General features: G+C 36.1%; 1 protein-coding gene across 1 annotated transcript in view; it reads right to left on the bottom strand.

Annotated features, from left to right (window-relative positions):
- The window catches only part of PTH2R (parathyroid hormone 2 receptor), a 121526-nt gene that overhangs the window by 65604 nt on the left and 29587 nt on the right, over positions 1–26335 (bottom strand). Inside the window, exons 3-7 of the mRNA XM_043996247.1 lie at positions 17790–17900; positions 17555–17676; positions 14806–14900; positions 12156–12342; positions 10861–11014 (exon numbers count right to left, since the gene is read on the bottom strand). Of these exons, the coding sequence (XP_043852182.1) occupies positions 10861–11014; positions 12156–12342; positions 14806–14900; positions 17555–17676; positions 17790–17900 (669 nt within the window). The remainder of the gene's footprint in view (positions 1–10860; positions 11015–12155; positions 12343–14805; positions 14901–17554; positions 17677–17789; positions 17901–26335) is intronic.

The following is a 26335-nucleotide window of genomic DNA, read 5'->3' as shown; positions in this document are numbered from 1 at the left end:
GATTTGAACTCTGGTCTATCTGACTCCTAGTCTATTACTCTACCAATTGTGCCACTTAACCATAATTTGTCTCCATAGTCATCTCTATTTTTATATCCTCTTTTTCACACTTTGAGCAATTTGTATTTTTATAACTATATCAGTGGAAGCAATAGCTAACCTGTTGGATGACAGACTCAGGATAATAAGGATAATAATAACAACAGCAATGACTAACATGGTACTTTCAGGTTTGCAAAGGGCTTTACAAATATCTCATTGTATTCCCACAACAACCTTGGGGAACAGGTATGATTCCTATCCCCATTTTACAGATGAGAAACAAAGTTCAGAGATTAAGTGACTTGTTCAAGGTCACATGGTAATGTTTGAGGCAAATTTGAACTTGTATTCCTGACTCCAAGAACAGTGCTCTGTTCATTGTGCCACCTTTGGATATCCAAAATTCCCAACAAGAACAGTGGACTATAAGATAAAATTTAATACACATGTGAAGTTCTTAAAAAAAAAAGAGTCAACTTCACAAATGAAAAATTGAAAACACATGGTTAAAACAGTAGATATGCAAAAAATCTAGGGATTTTAGTGAATTTGGGACTCATTATGAGCCATCAGTATGATCCAGTAGCCAACAAAGCTAATTATTTCAGAAGCAGTGATCTCGAATGAGGGCAACAGTAGTCCTGCTATACTGTTAAACCCTGATCAGAACACACCAGGAATACTATAGTTAGTTCTGGGGAGATACATTTGAGAATGGAGAACATCCATTAGGCTAGAGAAACATCCAAAGGATGGTGAGCAGTCATTTAACACGTATTAAAAGTCTACCATGTGGGGGGCAGCTGGTTGGCGCAGTGGATAAAGCACTAGACCTGGATTCAGGACGACCTTAGTTCAAATCCGGCCCCAGACACTTGATGCTTACAAACTGACCTTGTACAAGTCACTTAACCCTCATTGCCTTGCAAAAAAGAAAAGAGAAAAAAAAAGTCCACCATGTGATAGCCACTGTGATAAGAGCTGGAGACACAAAGAAAAATAAGACACTCTCCGATCTCAGAGTTCATAGTCTAGTGGGTATGCGAGGCAACAGGCAAACAACTATGTAGTGACAACTTATAAACAGGACACATTTTAAATAATCAACAGAGGGAAGGATTAGTATTTAGGAGGATCCAGAAGGGCTTCTGGTAGAAGGCGGGATTTTAGTTGGGACTTGAAAGAAACAAGGAGCCCAAATGAGAAGGGATAGCATGATTGGTATTGAGAACATCTACAGAAAATACTCTGAGGCAGGAAAAAGAATGTCTTGTTGGAGGAATGGAAAAGAGGTCATTATTACTGGATCACAGCGGGGCGACGGATACAAGGCAGAGGGTCAAGTTAGAATGCCAAACACCAATGGCTAGCATGTATGTCTTGGATGAAGACCCAGCAAGGAAGACTGAGAAGTTGTTAGATAGGTAGTGGGGAAAGCCAGGAAAGAGTAATGATGGAAACCTGGAGAGAAGAGGTTATCAATTGTAATGACTGGAATGATGCCACCTACAGGAGACTTACTGTGGGAAAGCTTTCCCACAAACCTAAACTCGTTTTATCAGTGATTTTAGTCAGTTTCCCCCAAAACTGGGGGAACAGATTAGAATCCACATTTAGAATCTTAAATTACACACAATGATAAAAGGGTGATTGATAGATGCTATGGAAAGGTCAGGAAGGATGATGATGGTGGCAGAGGCAATCAGAGTGATGCAAGATGAGGAGGAAGGAAGAACATGCTCTCAGCAAATAGCCTCATTTTTAAAATTAAATTATGAGGCAAGGTTTTCAGCTGAGGGTGGGGGAGGGAAAGCCATGGAAGGTTTAAGGAGAGATGCAAAGGTTTGGAAGAGCCTCTATGGCAGACAATAAAGTGACTGGGTGACATAAAAGGATTAGCTGAAGGAACTGGGAAGTTTTAGATTGGACCATAGAATGAGGGAGGTACAGAAGAAGTTATGAAAGCTATCTTCAAGTATTTGAAAGTCTGACATGTATAGAAAGGATTCTGTTTTCTCTGCTTGTCCTCAGAGGGCTGAATTAAGGTTGCAGGGAGGTAGATTTTTGCTCCATTTAAGGCATGCTTTCCTAAGAGTTAGAAATGTTTGGGATTGGAACAGGCTGCCTCAGGAGGCAAGGACTTCTCTTTATTTGACATTTCCAAGCAAAAAGTTGTTGGGTAGGTTACAGAAAATGTTCTTATGCAGGTATGGCTTGGACGAGGTGTCCCTTCCAACTCTGTGATTATAAAAGGAGTTCTATATGAAATATAGACACGCATAAACTGGACCAGGTATAGGTATTTCTTATTTTCTTTTGTAGGGACCTGTAATTTCATTTATGTCAAGGTAACTCTTCCTAACCATGTATATCAGCAACATCCCTACACTTTATAATATCAGAGAAACTGCCCAGGGGTACAAGTAAGTGACTTGTCCAGGATCTCAGAACCACTACAAATCTGTGGTAGAAAAAGGATGGCTCTCTCCACTGTTCCACATTACCATATATGTATGCATATATGCAAATATATGTATGTCTGCCTGCAATGAAAAATGTAGAGACCAACTTTGTATTGAAACTCTTTTAAATATCACATTATATTTAAAGTGAATTATGAACAAACAATTATTATTCAAACTGGTAACTATTATTTTTCTTTCAAATGAGATAATATAGTGCTTAGTAAGATGCTTGGCACATAGTAGATAGATGCTTACTAACTTCTTTTTCCCTCTCACCATTTTTACTAATAGCTAATGCTTAGCTGTCATTCTAACTTAAAGACAAATAATTATTCTAATTTCTTCCATATTACCCATATTTACTATATGGGTTACCCAAAATTCTTGAAGTTTTAAGCTTCAGTAGACTATTGGTACCGCATGTATCCGCATGCACCCATGCGGTATACGTGCACACATTTATACAAAAACATAATTATCAGATTCAGGAGGAACGCTAGCTATTTTCTCTTAGAACTTGATATTCAGGGCAGCTAGATGGCGCAGTGGATAGAGCACCGGCCCTGGATTCAGGAGTACCTGAGTTCAAATCCGGCCTCAGACACTTAACACTTACTAGCTGTGTGACCCTGGGCAAGTCACTTAACCCCAATTGCCTTACTTAAAAAAACAAAAAACAAAAAACAAAAAAAACCTTGATATTCAGCATCAGATCCACTGTTCTACAGACAAATTGCCCAAATATTTCTGTTCCCATAGAAAAGTTTCTGTTACTTCCAAATGGCCTTTTTATTTCTCCATTGATAGTTTTTAAATAATAAACATTATTATTTAAAATTTTGAGTTCCAAATTCTATCCCTCCTTCCCTCCCTCTCCTTCCCACTCCCTAAGGTGGTAAGCAATCAGATATAGGTTATACATGTGCAAATATGTAAAACATTATCATATTAGTTATTTTGTATAAGAAAACTTGAATAAAAGAAAAAAATGAATGGAAATAAAAAATAGCATTCTTCAGTCTGTGTTCAATCAATATCAGTTCTTTCTTTGGAGGTGGATAGTATGCTTTATCATTAATACTTTGGGACTGTCTTGGATCATCGTATTGCTGAGAATAGCTAAGTCATTCATAATTCTTCACCAAACAAAACTGCTATCACTGGGCACAAGGTTCTCCTGGTTCTGCTGACTTCACCATACATCAGTCTGACAGAGTTTTAAAAAGTTCAATACCTTAGTCACCACACAATTATCTCTCTATTAATTTGTGGGCCTACTACTTTTTGAATAATTTTTAAGCGAAAAAAAGTAAAACTAAGTTATTCCTCCCCATTTTAACTACTTTGACTAGGTATGTTTTGCTTTGCATTTAAACACATTTTTTCCCCTTTTTCTTCCCCCCAGAAGAAGCTTTCAAGGATTTAATAAACAATTGTCAAAATAAAGCTATAATTGTATACCTCAGAAACATGGGCCCTATGAAGCTAACATGCAAATTCACAAATTCAGCCCGTTTCCTAAGTTCAGTGTTCAGTTTTGGTCCCCGATACAGATTTACATTTCCATTTACTCAGAGACTTCCACTGAATCCAAAAGGTAACCATATCAAATATTTCTTCATGGGCAAACATGCAGTAGATGGTAACTTTAAGGAAGAGGACTTTACCTCTGTTAAGCAGAGGTAAAGAGGGAGTGTGTTACAAAAATACCAGTAACCTTGCTTTCCTTTTTGGACAGTTGTTAGAAGTTTGAAAACCTCAGATTAGGCCCTTCATGTCTGGCAGTACTGTTACTGAACTCTTACTGATTCCCTGGCATTTTATTCATAGCAATTCTTCTCAACCTTTTTCTTCCTTTTTCAATTCTCTAGCCTCTCTGTTCCTTGCTTCCTCCCAATAGCACTACCATGGTTGATGAACCCTTTTCCAACTTAGCAAAAAGGGTAAGGTCATCTGATGTAGGCTTCCTCTATTCTCCTCCTTCATACCTCAAAATTTCTTCATGTTTTTATCTGTCATCTTCTTCATCCCTCTTTTTACAAAGGAAGACATGTATTCCTTTCCAATGTTCAAACATCTTCCTATGTAGTCAACCTTTTGTGTATTCCTGTTTCGGACTCTTGCTTCACCAATCATCTACTCTCATGCATTCTTAATCTTTCCCTTTTTGTTTTCTATAAATGTGCTTACTATTCCTCAAAAAAAAAAAGATTAAAAATCTCTTCTGTGTAAAGCACAGTCCATAGGTGGTGGAGATACAAAGAAAAAATGAACAATACTTGCTCTCAGGTACCTTTTATTCTACTAAACAGAGTCCTAAATCTTTAAAAGAATCCTTTCTTCAATCATTATGACCTTTGGATACCATGATAAAATCATCATACTTCCTACTCTTAATTTCTATTATTTTTATCAGCTTGTATTCACAGTTTGGAAGAATAATCTCCCACTAAAAATACCAACTCTTAAATAAATGGTATAAAATTATTTTTATCCCAGTTATTCCCACTTTTTACAAAATTACAAAATATTGGGCAGAAACTATGAAAGTCAACCAAATTTATATCTTGATATAAAAATGATCCATTTCCCATCTCTTCAGAGCACTCTTAAAAATACTAATAATTTAATGAAAACACTGGGGTTTTCTTTTTAGAAGCTTATTGTTTCTGCCACATCAATTAAATATTTATTAAGTTTAAGGCAGTATACATTCTGGGAACACAATTATAAAGGATAAAACAATCCCAACATGTAAGGTATTTACATTTTAATGGGGAAGGGATTGAGTACTATACACACATATGTGTATGTACATATATACATGTATACTGCATAAATTTAAAAAGTAAACCAACACAAACGTATAAAAGTAGTTGAATAAAAGGTAGTTTGGGAAGGAGGGCACTAACAAGGGTGGAACCATGAAGGATTTCATGCAGTAAATGGTACTTGGATTGTGACTTTCAGGAAGTGTCTAACTGTTAAGCAGAGGTAAAGAAGGAAGTATCTTACAGGCATGTGGAACAGCCAGTTTCTCAAAGGTTTGGAGACAGGAAATGGAGTGATATATAGGAAGAACAGAGAGAAGGCCAATCTACTTGAATTACAGAGTCCAGGAGAGTAATGTCCAGTGAGACTGGAATGGCAGATTGAAGCCACATTGTGTAGAGCTTTAAAAGCTAAATTTTAGTTGTTCAGTCATCTCCATTCTTTATGACCTCATTTGGGGATTTCTTGGCAAGTATATTAAAGTGGTTTGCCATTTCCTTCTCTAGCTCATTTTATAGATCAGGAAATTTAGGCCAAAAGGGTCAAATGACTTGCCCATAGTCACATAGCTAGTAAGTGTCTGAGACCAGATTTGAACTCAGGAAGATGAGTCTTTCTGACTTTAGGTCAGAGAATCTATCCACTGTACTACCACCTAGCTGCCCAAAAGTTAATAGAGGAGTTTACATATAGTTTTTTTTTTTTTTTGGCAGGGTAATGAGGGTTAAGTGACTTGTCCAGAGTCACACAGCTAGTAAGTATCAAGTGTCTGAAACCGGATTTGAACTCAGGTCCTCCTAAATCCAGAGCATGTGCTCTATCTGCTGTGCCACCTAGCTGCCCCCTATATATAGTTCTAGAGGCAATAATGACCAAAATTTAGAACAAGGAGAGAATATATTGGCCATCGGGTACAAATTCTCCATTTTATAGAAGAGGATACAGATCCCATATAGATAGATAGCTTACAAAAAGACATACAGAGAGTTAATGTCAGAACTTGAACTTTGATTTCCTTGAATTTTTTCCTTTCAAGCTTTGGCTTCTTCTTTAGTGCTATAGATATGGTAAATTAAAAATTAACTGGCAATTTAATTGTTTATTAAGCACTGGGAATACTAATGGAAAAGTCCCTGCTCATGGAAGAGTCCCTTTCTAATGGAGTAGATAAAGCATATAGATATACACAAACAAGAGACATTCCCCAATTGATAGTCAAACGACATGTGAGAAATAATTATTAATAATATCTTGGGGGACCCAGAGATCTTTCCTTCTTTCTTAGCCCTTTCTTCCTCCACTTAAGGTCTAAGGTCTCCTTGAAGTTCATCTGGGTCAAACAAGACCCAAGCTCAAAAAAAGAGTCTTGGGTGGAGACAGATCTTTTTGTCTAGATAACTCAAGGACATTACTGATAAGATTAAATCACACCCAGATAGAAATAATTTTGCCCAATCAGTTTGAGTGGGGAGTCTGAAGTTCATTTTAATATAACCTACCTCCAATCATGTCAACCAATTAGGTTTGAATGATATTAACCAATTAGATTTGATTGTTATATGATGAACCTCCTACAGTGGGAAGGGTATATGAACTGAGACCCGACCACCATGAGGGGTTCTTTGAGACAGATGGCCATAGACCTTTTATTAATATCCTGCCAGCCATATTAATAAAGTTATTAAATTACCCAGATACTATTCTCTCATATTTTTAACCATCATAGACATAAACAATTCTTAATAGAAGAACTGCAAAGTATTACAACTATATGAAATATTGCTTCAAATCACCAGTAATAAGAGAAATGGGCATAAAAATAGACCTGAAGTTTAATTTCACTTCTAGAAAATTGGCAGATATGACAAAAGATGGAAATAGTCAACACTGAGGGGACTGTAAAAAGACAGAAACACCAATTCAGTATTGGTGAAACTGCAAATCAGTTTAGTCATTGGGGAAACAAATTGAAATTATACTTCATGATTGAAATATCAATACCCTTTGACTCAGAGATTCCGCCGATAGGAATAAAACCCAGGTAGGAGGTCAAAGACAGAAATAAAGGATACACACACACACACACACACACACACACACACACACACACACACACGTCCTATCAGTACTTTTTGTGGTTTCAAAGAACTGGAAACAAAGTAGATGCCAATCAATTGGGAAATGTCTCAATGAATTGTGGTACATGATAATGGTACCAACATTGATGTAATACTTTAAGGCTTGTAAAATGCTTTACATGTATGATCTCCTAATCTTGGGAAATAGATGATATTCTCACCCCTATTTTACAAATGAGAAAACTGAGGTTCAGAGAAATTAAAAAACTTGTCTAGAGTCATTCAGATAATACATATGTGAGGGAGGATTTGAATTCAGGTCTGCATGACTCCAAGTCTAGGATTCTATTCATTACATTAAACTGCCTATGGAAGATTGTTGATCTATAATAAGAATTTATATGAAAAATTAATAGGAACATAGGAAGACATATAAACTGATACAAAGTGGAGTCAACAAAACCAGGAAAGCAATATAAACAGGGACTACAAAAATATAAATGGAAGGAACAATACCCCAAACTGAAGTCCAAATAATTATAATGGCCAAGGTTGATCCTAGTGAAAAGTTGAGAAAATTTATCTTCTGTTCCTTGCAGAAATGGGGGAGTAGGGATGTGAGATACAGTATATGTTATCATATTCAGGTTATGTTTTGTTGCTTATTTTTGCTGAAAACCTTTTTTCTTCTTTCCTTTTTAATCTTTCTTACATGGGTAAGGTATGAATAGATTCAAAATGAATATGATACATAAGTAAAAGATTTAAATGAAAGTCAAATAATATTTTAAAAATCAAGTTCAATTTACACAAAAATATTCCATATCTAGACCCATTGATGCATTTGTTATTAAGGTTTCTCTCTATGCTTTAATCATCAAGCATATAGCTCATTTCCAAAGAATATCCTCATAGGCTTTGTCCACTCAGAAGAGAGCAAGGGTAATCATGTAATATAGTTAATAGCCTGAACAGCAGGGAGGTCTTTAAACTAGAATGTCCTCTCATGTATTTATTGAGGTTTATAATTTACAAATATTATTTATAACCACTTTAGGGTACATTCCATTTTTGAAATCTTTCTCAGAATGAAGACTTACTTTCTTGGAAAGTAACATCAGACAATCCAGAACAAAACCATCAACACACACACACACACACACACACACACACACACACGCATTTAACAACAACAAAGAAATAACAGGAAATCTACCCCCCCCCCCGCCGATTACTGAGAAATAAAATTTAGAACACTTCAAAAAATCCATCTTGAATTTTAATGAAGACCACTTCATAGTGAGGCAGGCAGCTTAACACAATTCTTTACAAGTTCCACAAATTGAACACATATTAAGTAACTTGAGAGTTTCAATTAGTTGTTTGAAAGAATTAAATACAACACAGAGGTTATATGGGTTTGGTTGCAATAAAAAAGTAATATTCTTTGGCTTCATTAACGACTAATGTAAGACATAAGAGTTTCTTAGAAAAAGGCATTCTGCCTTTGGAACTAGAATTTTATTCATATCTATTATAATATCTTCATAAGTGAAGTGTCATAGCAAAATGAGCCATTCAGTTGGTCTTATTTTCTATTAAAGGTTTTTAATTAATTAGCAAGACTAGCAGCATGTCTTGCTTCCAAACCATATTAAGTCTAAGCAAGTAAATGGGTGACTTTATTTTGAGGAGACTTTGGAAGCTATTGATGGGCTATAAGTGTTGAATAGCTTTCCGTTTGGATTTCTTTTATGTTTAGCATGTAGCAAATTTCATTGTAAAGAATATTCAATGAGGAGGAAGGTTAGCATTAAAGCCCTCAAACATCTTACCTAAATATAAACATATTCAGCTCTTTAACTTCTCATAAGCCTTATAAATGGTGGAATAGGTGATCTTTTCAAATCATGTCATGTTGTGAGGTAGCTTATGTATCTGTCTTTCTATTGCTAGACCACTAACCTTGGGAGCTAACAGTGAATTGTGCAGTTGTTTTTCAGTCATGCCTGACTCTTCATGATATTATTTGGGGTTTTCTTGGCAAAGATACTGGAGTGATTTGTCATTTCCTTCTCCAGATTATTTAACAGATGAGGAACTGAGGCAAATAGGGTTAAATGACTTGCTCAGGAATCACATAACTAGTAAGTGTCCAAGGCCAGATTTGAACTCATGAAGATTAATTTTCCTGACTTCAGGCCCAATGTTCTATCTACCATGTCACCTATCAGTAAGTTGTATTGTTTATTGTATAACTTACATACTTTTTCTTTCCTTCCTTCTTTCCTCATGCTGTTTTATTCCTTTCTTTCTCTCAAGCAATAATGGATGAGTTTATGTACCTAGTCTTCCTTGCATCTCTTCATGTATTGTAAGAGACAAAATGATTCCATCATATAATTTCTAGCATTGATTCTATAACCTAGGAATATGGAAATCTACTTGTTGCAGTCTACGAATGAAAGAGGGACTTTCTCAATAATCCTTCTTGGTTTAATGGTCCAAACTGTTGGGATACTGGAATGAACTAATTTGATAAGTCAAGAAATACCAATTTTACGATTCCCATATTTAGAAGTTGCAAACATTTTGGTCAAACATTTACTCCAAAAGGGTTCTTGCTCAGTGCCCTTGGATAGAGAAAAATTCCTCTCTTTAGAAAAATTCAGTACAAGTTAATCAGGTTAGGAAGTGAAGATATTTAGCACATTCATTAATTTAAAAATGAAATATGGGGCAGCTGGGTGGCACAGTGGATAAAGTACCAGCCCTGGATTCAGGAGGACATGAGTTCAAATTCGACCTCAGACACTTGACACTTACTTTCTGTGTGACCGTGGGCAAGTCACTTAACCCTCATTGCCCCACCAATAATAATACTAATACTACTACTACTACTAATAATAATGATAATGATAATAATGATAATAAATGATAACAGTAATAATAATAATACAATCTGAGTCCTAAAAAAAGCCCTGAAATACAAAAAAGTACAGTGTTATTTCCAGAGGAGCATTGCAATCGACTTTTATATTTCTCTTTAGTGTTTATATGTCATTTAAAATGAATGAGAGAGAAAAGGGGTGCAGATGAGGCAGGCAGAGATAGAGACAGAGCAACAGAGATAGAGACAGAAAAATTCTCTCTATATATCTAGATATATTTATTAATATCTATCCATGTAGATATATTTATCTATCTCTAGATTTTTTTTGTCCATTGTTGTTTGCATATTGTCTCCCCCATTAGATTATGACTTCCTTGAGATCAAAGATGGCTTGTTTTGGCTTTTCTTTGTATCCACAGTACTTAGAAGAGGTTCTTAATAAAGAAAGAGAGACAGAAACACAGTAACAGAGATGGAGTGACAACAGAGATAAAGGCAATTCAAGAACCTACAGGTGAGAGAAGCAAGGAGGGAGAGACAAAGAAAAATGGTATAAGCAAAGTTATTCAATCTTAAAGGTCAGATGAAAAAAGAAACCTAAAAGCCTTACCCCAGCCTACCAAGGTGAAGCCCCAAAGATACTTGGTATCTGAAAAGAAAGCCACAAATATGAGGCTGTGTAGGTACAGGCCTTCCACTAGGATCCAATAGTAGTTTGTGGCCAAGAAGTAAATAAACATCACAACAGCAATCTTACACCCCACCTGTTAAAAATAATGAAAAGCATTACTTTCTCCATTCTAGAACTCTCAGTTGAACGAAATGTCAAAACAACACGACTGAAAACTTCAAACCACAGGGCTGGGACTTCTTTTTATGCTTTTATTGTATCACTTACACAATAATGTAAACCCAAGTTGCATTTTAAGTATATTTTTTCTAAAAAGTCAAAGATAATAGTCACCAACAAGCATTTATTTACTAAGCTCCTATTATGTTCCAGACAGTGTGATAAACTCTATACATACAAAGAAAAGTCTCTACCCTGAAAGAGTTTACATTCTAATGGTACAGTAGTACAAAACTATTAATAATGAGGAGGGAGAAAATAATTCACCTGTGAAACTAACAAACTGGTGGATTAACTGAAGTTTCAACTAAGCATATGCCATTCTTGTTGCCAGATCTAGATTACTTGAATGGTCTGTATTACTTGAATGTTTCAGGTCTAGATTATTTGAATGCTCCAGAATATGCTACTGCTTCAAAAGCCTGAATTCACGGGTGAGCACTTTACTCTCTATTAACTAGGAGAAGTCAGGCTTATTATTTTGAACAAAACACCCATTTCCTGTTAGCCAGGGAGTGACCAGGGATTGCTTTTTCCATTTGGAGGATATAGAAACAAAGGAAGAGAGAGGGAAAGCACCTTTAGGAGAACAAGAACATTGCTAATCCAGACTAGTCACTAACATCCCAGAATTCCCATGATTTGATGACTATTTTATAATAAAGTGAATCTAATGATAATGAATTGTCTATACATGGCAAGAGAATAAAATTCTAAAATGTAATTCAACCTTTTTTTTTTTTTTTACTATTCTCACCACAGAGATTTCTTGAATGACAAGTCTTATTAATTTTTACACAGGAAATGAACAAGGAATGAATAAGTAAAAGGGGAGATCTAATAAGAGTGGGAGAAGCAATAAAATCAACAATGGGGAACAATGTGCTGCTGGATGTTCTCTTTGTGTTCATCGGAGTACGTTCAAACACTCAAGATAAGCCAAGTAGCAGCAGCCCAATGGGTGATGTTCTTGTGCCTTCTCCTGCATGTGCACATGTATTTGATTTTTCTTTCTGAAAAGGGCTTCTAATTGATCGTGAGCAGATAATACTTACATATTGTGATTTGTCCACTGGGGGTGCTATGATTGTATTTTGTGCATCACCAATCATAAATAACTCCAGCTCCTTCATTCCCACATGATCATGGACCACTTTGTCCTTAATAAAGATGCTTGCAGCCCTCAGCATGAATGAAACAAATAAGTGCATGTGGATGTAGTTCCTGGTGCAATGCAGTCTCCTGAGGACAGGAAACAGAACAGAGACAGGTTTGGAGAGAATTACTCAGGGAATAAGAAAGGAGAAAAAGGACACAAGAAATTCCATGAATCTAAATTAAGATGGGACGTGTTGCAAATCTATTAACCTATGATCCCAAGTATAACTTTAGGGTCATTACTAAAATGGGGATTATATGAAATCTGATTACATGTTGAAAATTACATATTATCATGCCCCCAAACTCAAATATAGCAAATAAATGACATTTTACATCATTTCCAATAAAAAAATTTAGTGAATTAAATATTATTGGATCTCTCATGTTTTTTCCAACAAAACTTTTAGAGTCAATAAATTATGTACGTTGAAAAAGAGCCAATGTGAGTTAGTCTAATTATTCTGGAATTCAATTTGAAAATATGCTGTAAGGTCCTAAAATTCTAACTAGGATGTCTAAAATATAATGAGTGGTCACCTTAAATTAGAAGCTTTAGCGCCAGTCTTTGGGCATTAAGCATCTATTAAAGCATACTAGGTATTAGAAAAAAAAGAACATGTAGAGTTAAGAAAAGGCCCATCTAGCCTAGAGTTCCAGCCTAGTCTGGTTCTTCCTCAAGTCCTCTGCCATGAGCCTGCTTCAACCATGAACTCCTCTCAAACTGAGTGTGGAAGCTTTTTATAGGTCTGGAGCAGAGGCAGTCCTTACACGCTGTTTCAAGTTGATTGGTTAGTGTCATCTAAATCCATTAGTTCACTGGACTTGAAGGTGGTCTCATGTTGAGTTCAAAGTCCTTAGCTTCTGAGAACAATACCTCCTTAAGGGTTAACCAGGTGTGGTTACAATCTAATTAACTTGAAGTAGACTAATCAGCAAAGTCAATTTCTCTCACTTAATTCAATCAGTTTAATCTCCAAGTGAGCCTTTGAGTATCTGCCAAATCCCATTATTTTCTCACAATGCTAAAAAATGAAAAAAAAATGTCCATATCCTTTGACCCAGAGATTGAAGTGGAAGGAATTAAAGATTGAAAGAAAGATCCCATATGTGTCAATATATTTATAGCAGTATTTTATTTTTTTTTTGGTAACAGCAAAGAATTGGAAACAAAATAGATGCCTATTATTTAGAATATAGAGAAATAAATCATGAAAATGAAGAATATGGAGGAGCATGACAAAATTTTATTGATTCATGTCAAGTAAATGAGACATAATCAGGGAAAAGATTTATACAATAATGATAATGTAATATGTGGAAAGAACAAAAAAAATGGGAAAAAACCCTGAATACTTCATAATGACTAAATTTGTCCTTAAAGAAGGTATGTAAGAGTTATCATCTCTCCCTTCTTTGCAAACATGGGAGACTATACATGTGTACTATTGCATAGACTATTAGACTAGGTTGAGGTGTTGGTTTGCCTCATACATAGTAGATACTTAAAAAAATACTAGTTTTTTTGAAATGAATTACTTTTTGTAAACTTGATATTTTATACACAAAGGAAAATTACCTGATAGAAGCACAGGAGGAATTTAACACTAATTTTGTGCAAAGTATTATGCTACATGCTAGGGATCCAAAGACAAAACAAAAAAGAGCCTCATCCTCCAGGAGATTACATCCTATGAACTAGTTAAAGGAGTATTGGAGATTGATTGAGGAGTTATTCTTTAAAAATAATATGTTTGGGGGAAATAAAATTTTCTCACTTCCATTATTTCAAAGTTCTTGAATTTAGTCATTATAGATGCTCAAGTCCTTCTCTGATGCTTATCAAAGGTGACACTGGGTTCTTGGCATCTATACCAGTAGACTATAGCGTCTGAGAGGTCCTTCTAAGTCCTAAAAGCTTCACATTTGGGCCTGGTGATGGACTAGGTATCTACAAATCATTAGGGGACCAACTAGGCAAGTTTGGAAAGCATCATCCCAAAGTTGGCATCAGGGTGATGAACATTTGACCATGGCAACTCTTGAAGATCATGTACCAATTAGTAGAATAATTTGATCTTTTCACTAATGAAATCAGGTACCTTGAAGTATTATAGTAACAGACACTGAATTCCTTCTATGGTCCTATCATGCACTTTCTTTATTTTTGCCTAAGAAACAGCTTTGTTCATTGGTATGATGAGTTAAATCAGCTTGTAAATATAGATACTCATCTTCATGACTCACATAGCTATCTATCTTTGGCAAACAAATACATTGCAATGTAATTCTGCTGACTTCTAGGCTTTATTCTGCTTGATCCATTGTGATTTTTGAAAAATTAACTAGCTTCCTTAGGTGATAAGAGCTTTGCCAAAATTGAATAATGGAACAATGTAAGGCTGAATATATAAAATAACATGTGGGATAAATGTGTTTCAGCATAGAGGGTCCTGAAACATTTATGTCTTCTGTGGATAGTAAACAGAACCTCTTTCAATGTATGGAGGAAAATGAGGAAAAGGGAATCATGAGTGATCTGCTTACCGAAAATAACCAATGATGAAAATAGCTATAGTTAGGGAACTGAAGGAGATGGAATATCCAATAGTGTACATGACAGAGAGACGTTCAAAGAATACCTGGAGGAGAAACAAACAAGCTTATGTCACATAATTATTCCCTACTTATTTTCCTGCTCTGTGTTATAAAAGAAATTATATCCAGAAAATATGACACATTTTCTTTGGACATGAAATCATGAAAAGTATGTTGTAAGTTACCTTTTGGTATGCTACAGATAGTATTGAATTTTGTGCTTTAAACACTTTTAATCAACTCTTGCCTAATCTGAAGCATTCCTTTCCTTCTCCACCTTTAAAACAATTGCTTCCTTATTTTGTTCCCCCATAATTTTGAAATCTTTCAAAGTACAAAGGAAGATGCCAAAACTTTTCTTAGTAATCTTTTTCCAAATTTAAAAATAAATGTTTCCTAAACCTTCAAAGTTCACATTGTTCTTTTTCAAAACTAATCATTTATGGCAATATCATTTGTGCAATGACAAATACTAGATAATACCATCATAAACCAGAATTGACTTCAGGGCATTTCAAAGCTTTAAGTCTTAGGGGAAATAATTTTCTTGTATTTTCTGAGATAATATTTTGAACACTGAGAATAGAATAAACCCTAAAAAATGTAGTTGAATCAATTACATTACATAACTTGGCCAGAGCTCCAAAATAAGTATCTAATCAAATATTATAATTTAATTATTTAAAAAAAATGTAGGTACCATTATGTGTTCACTACTTGCTACTCTGCTGTTTTTGTGAGATTAAAAAGAATGGTTTTGCAATAGATATGTAGTTCAATGTTATAAAAATATTTGTATAACAGATAAAATTCAAAATCATGAATATAGTAAGATGAAATTGCTTTTAAGGCAACTTACGCTAAAATGAATATTGCATTACTGTAGTTGCCAAAGAAATTCCAAGACTGACTAACTCTTTAAAATGAGATATTTGGTAATGAAATATAGGATCAAGCTATTTAGCAACTTTCCAAACAGTTTATGGAATAGAATCCCTTGGTGCTGTGTACGGGATGAGGTGAAGAAGACAAGTTCTGGCTGTCTAAAAAATTAAATATCAGAAACATAGTAGTTAACATGTGTATAATGCTTTTAGGTTTTCAAAGATACGTGTGTGTGTGTGTGTGTGTGTGTGTGTGTGTGTATGTATATGTATATATCAACTCATTTGATCTTCCAACAATTCCATCATGTAAGTGCTATAATTATCCCCATTTTACAGATATGGAAACCAAGGTTGAGGAAGGTTAAGTGACTTTCTCAAAGTTAAAATGCATCTGAGTCACCATTTATGAAAGGATTTACCAAATTAAATTGATTTCTTAATTGAAGAGAGAATTAAAACCTGTCCACCGTCCTTAGAAATCTCATTTAATTGCACTCTATTTCTAATGTACCTTCTGTGTAATAGGTATTTCTGAAATTGAATTCCGTCACATTTGTATAAGTAAATGAAGTACTATATCCATTTTTATTAAGTATGAGAAAACAATAATCAGCATTATAATATGTGGACTACTCTATATTATTTAAAATGAAAAATTCTGGAGGCCTTGATGATCACTTCATTGTCACAGCCCTGGGCTGGGAGCCAAAAGGCCAAGGTTCAAGTCCCAGTTCTGTCAGTGACTAGCTACTTCAGACTAGGAAAGTATCTTCTTTTGTCTAACCCTGAGTTTTCTTACCTGCAAGCTGATATGGGTGATGGGTGTGAGTAGATGATCTTAAAGTTACCAAAGAAAGAAGTAACATTCTATGTTTTTATAACTGTAACTTTTCAAAATTGGGCAATCAGAAAGGTGAGTTCACTGGTCCAGAGAACTTTGAGTGAAGGAACTCTACCAAAGCAAATCTATTTCTGGACCACACAGCTAGTACATTTTAAAGACAGGACTTGAATCTGGGTATTTCTGCATTTTAGGGTGACTGTTTCTCCATTATGCCAAGATGCCTCTAACTTTTCAAATATTCACCCAATAACCAGTCATTCCTTATAAGATTTCAAAAATCTGCCATACTGCTAAAATCAAAAGGTACTCCCATTGAGCAGAGGGGCAGGCAGAAATTAAAATAGTTTGGGCTTTAAGGGATGTAGGAGCAGGCTGTCCATGAAGAGATAAGAGATAATCGAGTTTAGAATTGGAAAGGGTCTCCTTAAAGACCATCTAGTTCAATCCCTTCTTTTTTTATTGTTGGTTTGCCATTTGGTTGGTATCTAGAAATGGCCCTGGCCTGAGGAAGAAACAGAAAGGTGTCCTGTTCTCTGGGACTAGTGCATAAAAGAGAAAACAAACTCATCCCGTATGGACAGTATCAGATAGGACAGAATCTAGGAGAACAGTGATTTGTATATATTGTAGGCACTAAATGTCTGCTTAATTGAATAAGAGGAATCCAAGACTCTGGTCTTGCTCTTACTTTGTTTTCCATATTCTCAATGAAGGGAGAAGAAAAATGAGTTATATACATAATTGGGTGATATAAAAAATGTTCAAAAGGTCAAGGTGCTTGGGGGCAGCTAGGTGGTGCAGTGGATAAAGCACCATCCCTGGATTCAGGAGGACCTGAGTTCAAATCTGGCCTCAGACACTTGAGACTTACTAACTGTGTGACCCTGGGCAAGTCACTTAACCCTCATTGCCGCGCCCCCCAAAAAGTCAATGTGCTATGTATTTCAAAAACTCAACATCAAGATACCTTTCTTGTACTGCTTTCTGGTTGGAAGTAGTTGATGCATTCTGAATAATTGACCCATGTCTTATTTAAGCTGTGCATAAAATCCCAGGTCCCATTGGGGTTACAGCGTCTGAATGCAACTCCTATATAAAAAAATGTAAGGACATATATTTAATCTGATCATTTCCCCTCAGTTCTATCACATAGACAGAGCTATTTTTTTAAAAAGAAATTAACCATTTCTGGAGTTCAATACCTTTATGATTGAAGTCATAAACATAAGGAGGACATGGGACAGCTAGAATTTTCCCTACTGTCCCTCTGGGCCAGCAAATTAGTCCATCCCATTCTGGAAAACAATTTCCCACTGAAAGAAAAGAAATGGAGAGCAGGAAAGAAGGTGAAAGAACAAGAGAATGAAAGCATTAGGCAATATAAACCTAGGTCTTCAGTTTTGTGCAACAGCCTATAGTACCATATAAAAACCCAGGGAATTGTAGTGTATAAGAGAAACTGGGGTGTTAGAATGAGGCAGATATCATACTAAGCAGTTACTTAATAAGCTGTCCCCAATGATCCTGTTAGGTAGGCAGAGCAAGTGCTATTATTTCCATTTTGTGGATAAAGAATCTGAAGAGCAGGATGCTTAAAGAATTAGCCTAGGGTTACATATTATAAATACTCACACTTGGTCCTCCTCTCACTCTGAAATGGCTCTCACTCTGAGAGTTATTCCCCACTGCTTGTTCATGAACCATTGAGACCTTTATATTTGCAGGAATGGAAAGTTGTATTTATAAAATATCTAAGAAGATGCGTTTATAGTTGTAAGTATGAACGATACTTGAATAACTTACCTAATATGAGTTATGGAAATTAAAACAGGACTCACTGGTTTCAAAATATTTCCCAGGCGGAGGAGCTTCAGTTATTGGACAGTTCATTGGATACGCTTCCGGACATTGCTCACTAATTTTGTAACCTTGAGAACAAGTTACTTGACCTGTCTGGGCCTCAGTTTCCTTATGCAAATGAGTGAATTGGAAAGGATGACCTTTAAGGTCCTGTCTTACTCTCAACCTATGATCCCAATTCTTTATTTTCCAAGAGTATAAACAAAATGTCAGGAAAAAGGGCAGGTGGGAAAAATTGACCATCACACCTAGGACTTAAGATCTAGGCCTAACTTTTTTTTTTTTTGTGAGCCAATTGGGGTTAAGTGACTTGCCCAAGGTCACACAGCTAGTAAGTGTTAAGTGTCTGAGGCCAGATTTGAACTCAGGTCCTCCTGAATCCAGGGCCAGTGCTCTATCCATTGTGCCACCTAGCTGCCCTCAGGCATAACTTTTTGCTAATCATTTCAACAATTCCATCGAGTCTAACATTTCTTTTCAAAGATAGAGGCTTTATCCTTGTCTGAGCCCAGGGTCCTTGCTGATAATTTGGGTAAATTTCCAATAGACTTTAAACATCTTTAAATCTCTCAAATCAGAACACATCACCTTAGACATTTTGGACCCACAACTTTCCCCCGAATAACTCAATAACCTACTTTACTACATTGTCTAATTTTCATTTAAAATTTCTATTTCACTAAAAACGATTCTTTCAAATATTTAAAATAAAGAAGCAGCCTATAGGATGTTGATGGTTTTTGTTTGTTTGTTTTTTTCATTTTTTGCAGGACAATGAGGGTTAAATGACTTGCCCAGGGTCACACAGCTAGTGTTAAGTGTCTGAGGCCAGATTTGAACTCAGGTCCTCCTGAATCCAGGGATGGTGCTTTATCCATTGTGCCACCTAGCTGCCCCCCAGCCTATAGTTCTGGGTAGTCAACACACTGGAGTTTTACTAACATTGTTTGCTGGAAAGTGCAATTAAGGTAGGTCTGCTTGAATTTCAAAATGAAGGGAGCATTGTGCTTGCCTTGTAACTTAATGGGGGAGGGGGAATAAAGAGAGATTTTTAAATTACAGAAGTCTCAAATCTCATGCAAGAAACATCTTACTTTTTTATCCGCTTCTGAGGAAATAGGTCCTTGATACCTGTCATATTACTCGTATAGTTCATTCTTACATATACCTTGATTTCTGGGACAATAACTTAAGAAAATGGTTTGGTTTTATTTCTGGGACTATATTCACAGTGGAGGGTTTTTTCCCCCATGAGAAAATAAAATTTTCTTAGAGAAAGCTTCATTCTTACCTATTAAAAATAAAAGTTGTGACATCCTGTGTCACAAACTAAAATATGTTTCTTTAGCAGACCTCTATACCTTGCTTCCTGCTTCTTTCTCTGTGCTCAAGCCCACCTACATCTCTTTCCACTGGTACAGCTGTATAAACTGCTCTCATCATTTCCACCCACTCTGGACTTATTGCTTTTTTTCAAAATACTGCTTATGATGTAACAACCTCCATCCTTAACTCTTGCCCTGGAGGCTCATTTTTCTTCCTACATAAAATATTATATTTTCTCTTTCATTCTTTGTAACTTACTTATCTTATAACACCCATATTATATTATCTAACATCTTTTCTACCATATATATATATATATATATATATATATATATATATATATATATATATATGAATTATACCTGTAATGATAATAACGATAGAATTTATACTGCATTTTAAGGTTTGCAAAGCACTTGCCATTTGTTTCAATACATCCTGTCAATAAACTTATGAAGTAGGTGTCATCATTATCTCCCTTTCACAGATGAGAAACCTGAGGTAGAAAGAGATTAAATTACTTGATCAAAGTCATCCAGATAATAAGGGCTTGAGACTTAATTTGGTGAGGCAATTGGGGTTAAGTGACTTGCCCAGGGTCACACAGCTAGTAAGTGTTAAGTGTCTGAGGCTGTATTTGAACTCAGGTCCTCCTGAATCCAGGGCTGGTGCTCTTTCTACTGTGCCACCTAGTTGCCCCTTGAGGCTTAATTTGAACTCAGATCTTTTAAACTCCAAGTATAGCCTTCTATCTACTATACCATCAAATTTCCTTATGCTTATCTCCCATCTGCTATTTTCCCCACTAAACATACATGACTCAGACATATGAAATTTTCTGGCAGAGGCACTTTACACAGGGTTAATTGTATGTGAATTCTTAAAGGTGCTATCCTTCAAATAAATGTTAAATCAAATTATTGTTTTATTTGCTAATTACATGGTTATTACAACTAACAATTCCTTTTTAGTGATGCTTAACATACTCAAAAGGGCTTTGCTAAATTTTTTCACCCTAGAAATATCTATTTCTGAAAATAATTACTCCTCCTCAAAGAAAAGAATTAACAGACAAGATTACTTAATTTCACATTTTAATGTTGACCCTTTGATAAAAAAGATCAGGTATTTCTATAACTGAGGCTGCTATCTCTCAGAGAGTTTATAGAAAATACTTGCCTGAGTATAAATTTTAATTAGTATATTTTTCTGTCACCATCATTTCATACATAGTAAGAATAAACTATTTCATTACTTGGGAAAAGGGAAAAATGGATTGTTTCCTTCTTATAACTAATTGTATAATGACTTACTGATCTTCCTTCCTAAATTAATGCCATTAATTATCACACCCAAATCTTTGTATGTGCCAGCACAAAAACTAATTATTAGTAGAAGGTTTTAAGCTGTGGCATTAAAAAAATATATCCTAAGACCTCAGGAGTTGAACATCCACTCTACCTTTGCTTCTTTTATTCCCTTAAGATAAGTTAGGACTGTGTTTGTAAGTGGTATTTTTTTTTTTTACTGGTACCATTATGATTTCTGGTAATCATAGTATGTAGTCTAAATAGAGTAGAAGAGAAAGCAGTGACTTAGGAGTCAAAGATTCTGGGTCAAAGCCTAACTCTTTCACTTACTATTCATGTGACTGTCAGCAAGTCACTTAACCTTTCCTGTAGAATGAAGGGGTTAAACTAGATGATCTTTTTTCTAGATCTAAATCTATGGTAAAAATATAATTATGTTAAAATCCTTGAAATGTCTATTCAGTTTCCTTTGTTTGAGATTTTGTTTCAATTTTTCTTTTTGTAAAAATTTCTTGAGAGAAATTAGAAATGAAATGGTTTTAGTTCCCTCTTTTCATTTCATTAATTCAGATTCTCATTCTATTAGCCTCTCTCAATTTCCATCTGAATTTGTAAACATAATCAAATAAGGAAACTTTTGTTACTTGCCACGAGATAACCTGATCATAGAGTCATGGCATATTATAGTTAAAAGGAACCTCAGAATTCATTGAGCCAAACCCTTTAATTTTATTTGTGTTTTTTTTTCATAGTGAACTTAAGAAATTACAAATGATCATTTTACAGAAAAAATTTAAATGAAATTGTGAATCTGTATTACATATAGCTTGTTTTTTCTTCTTATATGATAAATTGAACATGTAGCTTTTAAAGCTATCCTGTTTACCAATCTTTCTTCTGTTCACTTTTGAATATTTATGCTCACTGAACCCCACCCCACACCGCCCAACTTCAAGGACCTTCTTTTCTTTCTTCTTTTTTGGGGGGGAGGGGGCAATCCTATCACCATCTCTCCTATTTTTTTTACTTCTCCCCTCCCAAAATTAAAAAAAAAAGAAAAGAAAATTCCTTTACAAATTATGTCTAGTCAAGTAAAACAAATTCCCAATAAAACTGGATCCCTGGGAGCCAAGATGGTAGAGGAAAGGCAGTAATCTCTCAGAGCTCCCCACATGATCACTCCAAAAACATCCAAATAATGCCATAAGACAATTCCTGGAGCAGCAGAACCCATAAAAGGACAGGGTGAGATCATTTTCCAGGCAAAGACAGCTTAGAAGGTTGGTAGGAGGCAGGAGGCAAAGCCAAGATGGCAGAGGAGAGGTTGTGATTCCCACAAGCTCCAGCTAATCCCATCCACTCATGCTCAAATAATGCAGTAAAACAACAACAACAACAACAACAACAACAACAACAACAACAACAAAACCCCAGAGCAGCCTAATGCACATAAGAACAGAGTGAGACTATTTTTCAGCAAAAGAGGGCTGAACAGCTCAGCTCACAGTCCGGACCCAGCCAGGAACAGATAGTGCTTTCAGAGTGCCTCAGTGTCTTCAGCACCAGCAGCTTCTGAGGTTCTGATCATGGAGTGGTAAGGGAGTTCAGCAGTAGGCTGGGGTGAAGTGGAGGCAGTCTCTGATAGAGTTAGGGTGAAGCACCCTGGTTCTGAACCAGTGGGCTGAATCGAGTGGTGGTGGCCCAGTTGGGGAGGGGCACAGGCACACCAAGCTTCTGACCATAGAGAATCAGAGTTCAATCAGACTTCTGTTTCCAGGTCAAAGAGAAAGTGGCCATGGTTACTCTCAGGCCAGGCAGGCTGAGAAGAAGCTCAATCACCCCTGGGCCATGCTGTAGCTCAAACAGCATGTCTTGGAAGCAGCACTACACTTTAAGAAGGAGTTAAAAGCCAAGAAATAGTCAGCCAAGATGAGTAGGCAGAGAAAGTGGCAGACCATCACAAACTTCTTTGGGGGAAAGGCAGACCACAATACACCCTCAGAAGAAGAAGATAATAACAAAGTCAAAGCTCCAACATTCAAAGCTTCCAAGAAAAATATGAATTGGTCTCAGGCCATGGAAGCACTCAAAAGAGACTTTGAAGAGAAAGTAAGAGAGATAGAAGGAAGATTTAGAAAAATGGAGGAAAGAATAGAAAGAGAAATGAGAGCAATGTAGGACAGTCATGAGAAAAAAGTTAACAGTTTGAAAAGCCAAATGGGAAAAGAAATAGAAAAACTCTCTCAAGAAAATAATTGCCTAAGAATTAGGATTGAACAAATGGAAGCTCATGACTTTATGAGAAACCAAGACACAGTAAAGCAAATCCAACTGAATAAAAAAATAGAGGGTGATATGAAGTATCTTCTTGGAAAAACAGCTGACCTGGAAAACAGATCGAGGAGAGATAATTTGAAAATCATTGGACTACCTGAAAACCATGACCAAAATAAGAGCCTAGACTCCATCCTCCAAGAGATTGTGAGGGAAAATTGCCCTGATATTCTAGAAGCAGAAGGTAAAATAGAAATTGAAAGAATCCACCGATCACTTCCTGAAAGAGATCCCAAAAGGAAAACCTCCAGGAACATTATAGCCAAATTCCAGAGCTCCTAGATCAAGAAAATATTGCAAACAGCTAGAAAAAAGGAATTTAAATGCTGTGGAGCTCCAATAAGGATAAAACAAAATCTAGCGGCATCTACATTAAAGGACCAGAGGGCATGGAATATGATATTCCAGAGGGCAAAGGAACTGGGACTACAGCTAAGAATCATGTACCCAGCAAAATTTATGATAATCTTTCAGAGGAAAAAGTGGGACTTCAATGAAAAAGAGGACTTTCAGGCATTTGTGATGAAAAGACCTGAACTGAATAGAAAATTTGACTTTCAAATACAAGACCCTTGAGAAGCATAAAAAGGTAAACAGGAAAAAGACTTCATGAGGGATATTAAAAGATCAAACTGTTTACATTTCTACATGGGAAGATAATACTTCAAACTCATAAGAACTTTCCAGCATTAGGGCAGCTTAAAGGAATACACTTAGAGGGCACAGGTCTGAACTGAATATTAAGGGATGATATCTGTAAAGCATTTATGTTTTGTTCTTTGTGAGGCAAACAGGGTGTGGTGTCTTATGTCTGGGGCCGGATTTGGGCTTGGGGCCTCCTAGGTCCAGGGCTGATGCTTTGACCACTGTGCCACCTAACTAACCCATGATGACATCTTTAAAACAGGGTTGAGGTATAGGAGGAATAGACTGGGGAACTGGGAAGGGGAGAGATGGTCTGGGGAGAGGTAGTTCATATGAATGAAACAAGAAAAAAGCTTATGGAGGGGAGGGGAAGAGGGAGAAGGAGTTGGGGAGTGAGTGAACCTTAATATCATCAGAATTGGCTTAAAGGGAGACTAATATACATACTCAAGTAGGTACAGTAATATGTTTTTACCCTGAGGGAGGGGAAGGAGATAAGGGGCAGGGCAGGGGGGGAGAAGAAGGGAAGGAGGGAAGGACAGATTGGGGGAGAGAGCAGTAAAAAACAAAACACTTTTGAGGCAGGTGAAGATGTTCTACATTACTGCACAAGGATGACATATTGAAGTGCTTGATTTCATAGGGAGGGTTGAGGAGGGAGGGAGGAAGGAAGAAAAATTTAGAACACAGAATTAGCTTAAAGATCTTAATCTCATCAGAGTGGGATCAAGGAGGGAATAACATTCACACCCAATTGGGAGGAGTAATCTATTTAACCCTACAGGAAAGTAGGAGGGGAAGAGGATAAGGAGGGAAGGGTGAAAAAAGGGAGTGCAGAGTGGGGGAGGGGACAGTCAGAAGTAAAACACTTTTGAGGGAGAATAGGTTAAAAGAAGATAGAAAATAGAGTAAATATCATGGGAAGGGAATAGGATGGAGGGAAATAGTTATGATGATTGATTATAGTGGCAAAATGCTGGGCTATTATAAAGAAAATTCTCCATTAAGTTTAAAGTATCATATACAGATTATGATGAACAGGATACTATCAGAAAAACCTGAAAAGACCTATATGAACTGAAGCAGAGTGAAATGTACTGTATACAAAATAACAGCAATAGTGTAAAATGATCTGCTGGGAAGCAAGAGACTATTTTCAGCAAGGCAATGATTCAATATAACCCTGAAGGACTTATGAAAATGGCAACCCATCTACAGAGAAAGAACTGATAGTATCTAAAAACAGATGGAAACACCTTTAAAACATTTTTTTCTTTGACAATTCCTTAATCTGAAGTTTTGTTTTTTAACTGTTTTCTCTCACAACCTAGTTAATGTGGGAATGTTGTCCATGGCTACTCATGTATAACTTATTTTGAATTGTTTGAGTTCTTGTGGGTAGGGTTTGGGAAGGGAGGGAGGAAGAGAAGTTGGAACACAAAAGTTTTAAAACTTGATGTAAAAATTTGTTTTTACATATATTTTGGAAAATAAAATTCTATTCAATTAAAAAAAAAGAAGGTTGGCAGGAAAGGTATGTTATACTGGGATTAGAGTGAAGCACAGCCCCATGGCCATGAGGAAGGAAGAATGCTTCTTTATCAGTCCTCTGATTATCAAATAAAACAATATTTTAAAGTGCTTAGCACAGTGCATGGCACATAGTATGCACTTAATAAATGTTCCCTTCTCTTCCCTCCCCAGCTGCACTACCCCTTCCCCTCTCCTTCATTTCCATCTCCTTCCTTTCCCTGTTCTTATGTCTTTCCTGAATGGCACACTTCCTGGGCACTGTTCTAGCCTTATCTCCTCTTATACCTCAAGCTGAATTGTTTTCATGCTGATATGGTCCTGTATTGGCTCTATTAACCCTCTCATTTTACAGAGGATTAAATTGAGGCAGGAGTGGGAGAGATGATGAGAAAAATGCCTGTTAAAATTAGCCTAAAATTTACCCACATTTACTTATGTCTTAGTTTTTCTAGGTACAGAAAGATTTCTTTTTAAAAAGTATCTTTTTCTAGAATTTTAAATTATGCCCTTAATGATTTCCTCTCATAATGTACCATATAGTATAAATATGTTTTTACATACAATGATGGTTCCACTTGATCTTCATAACCCTTTGAGATTATTTCATTATCTCAATTTTACAGATGTAAAAGGGCAGTCAGGAGAAATAGTGGATAGAATGTTGGGCTTGGAATCAGGAACATTTGAGTCCCAATCTGGTCTCAGACATTTACTAGCTGTATGATCATGGGCAAGTCACT

The sequence above is a fragment of the Dromiciops gliroides genome, chromosome 3 (assembly GCF_019393635.1).
Source record: "Dromiciops gliroides isolate mDroGli1 chromosome 3, mDroGli1.pri, whole genome shotgun sequence".
NCBI lineage: Eukaryota > Metazoa > Chordata > Mammalia > Microbiotheria > Microbiotheriidae > Dromiciops > Dromiciops gliroides.
This window is presented reverse-complemented; position numbering and strand designations above follow the sequence as displayed.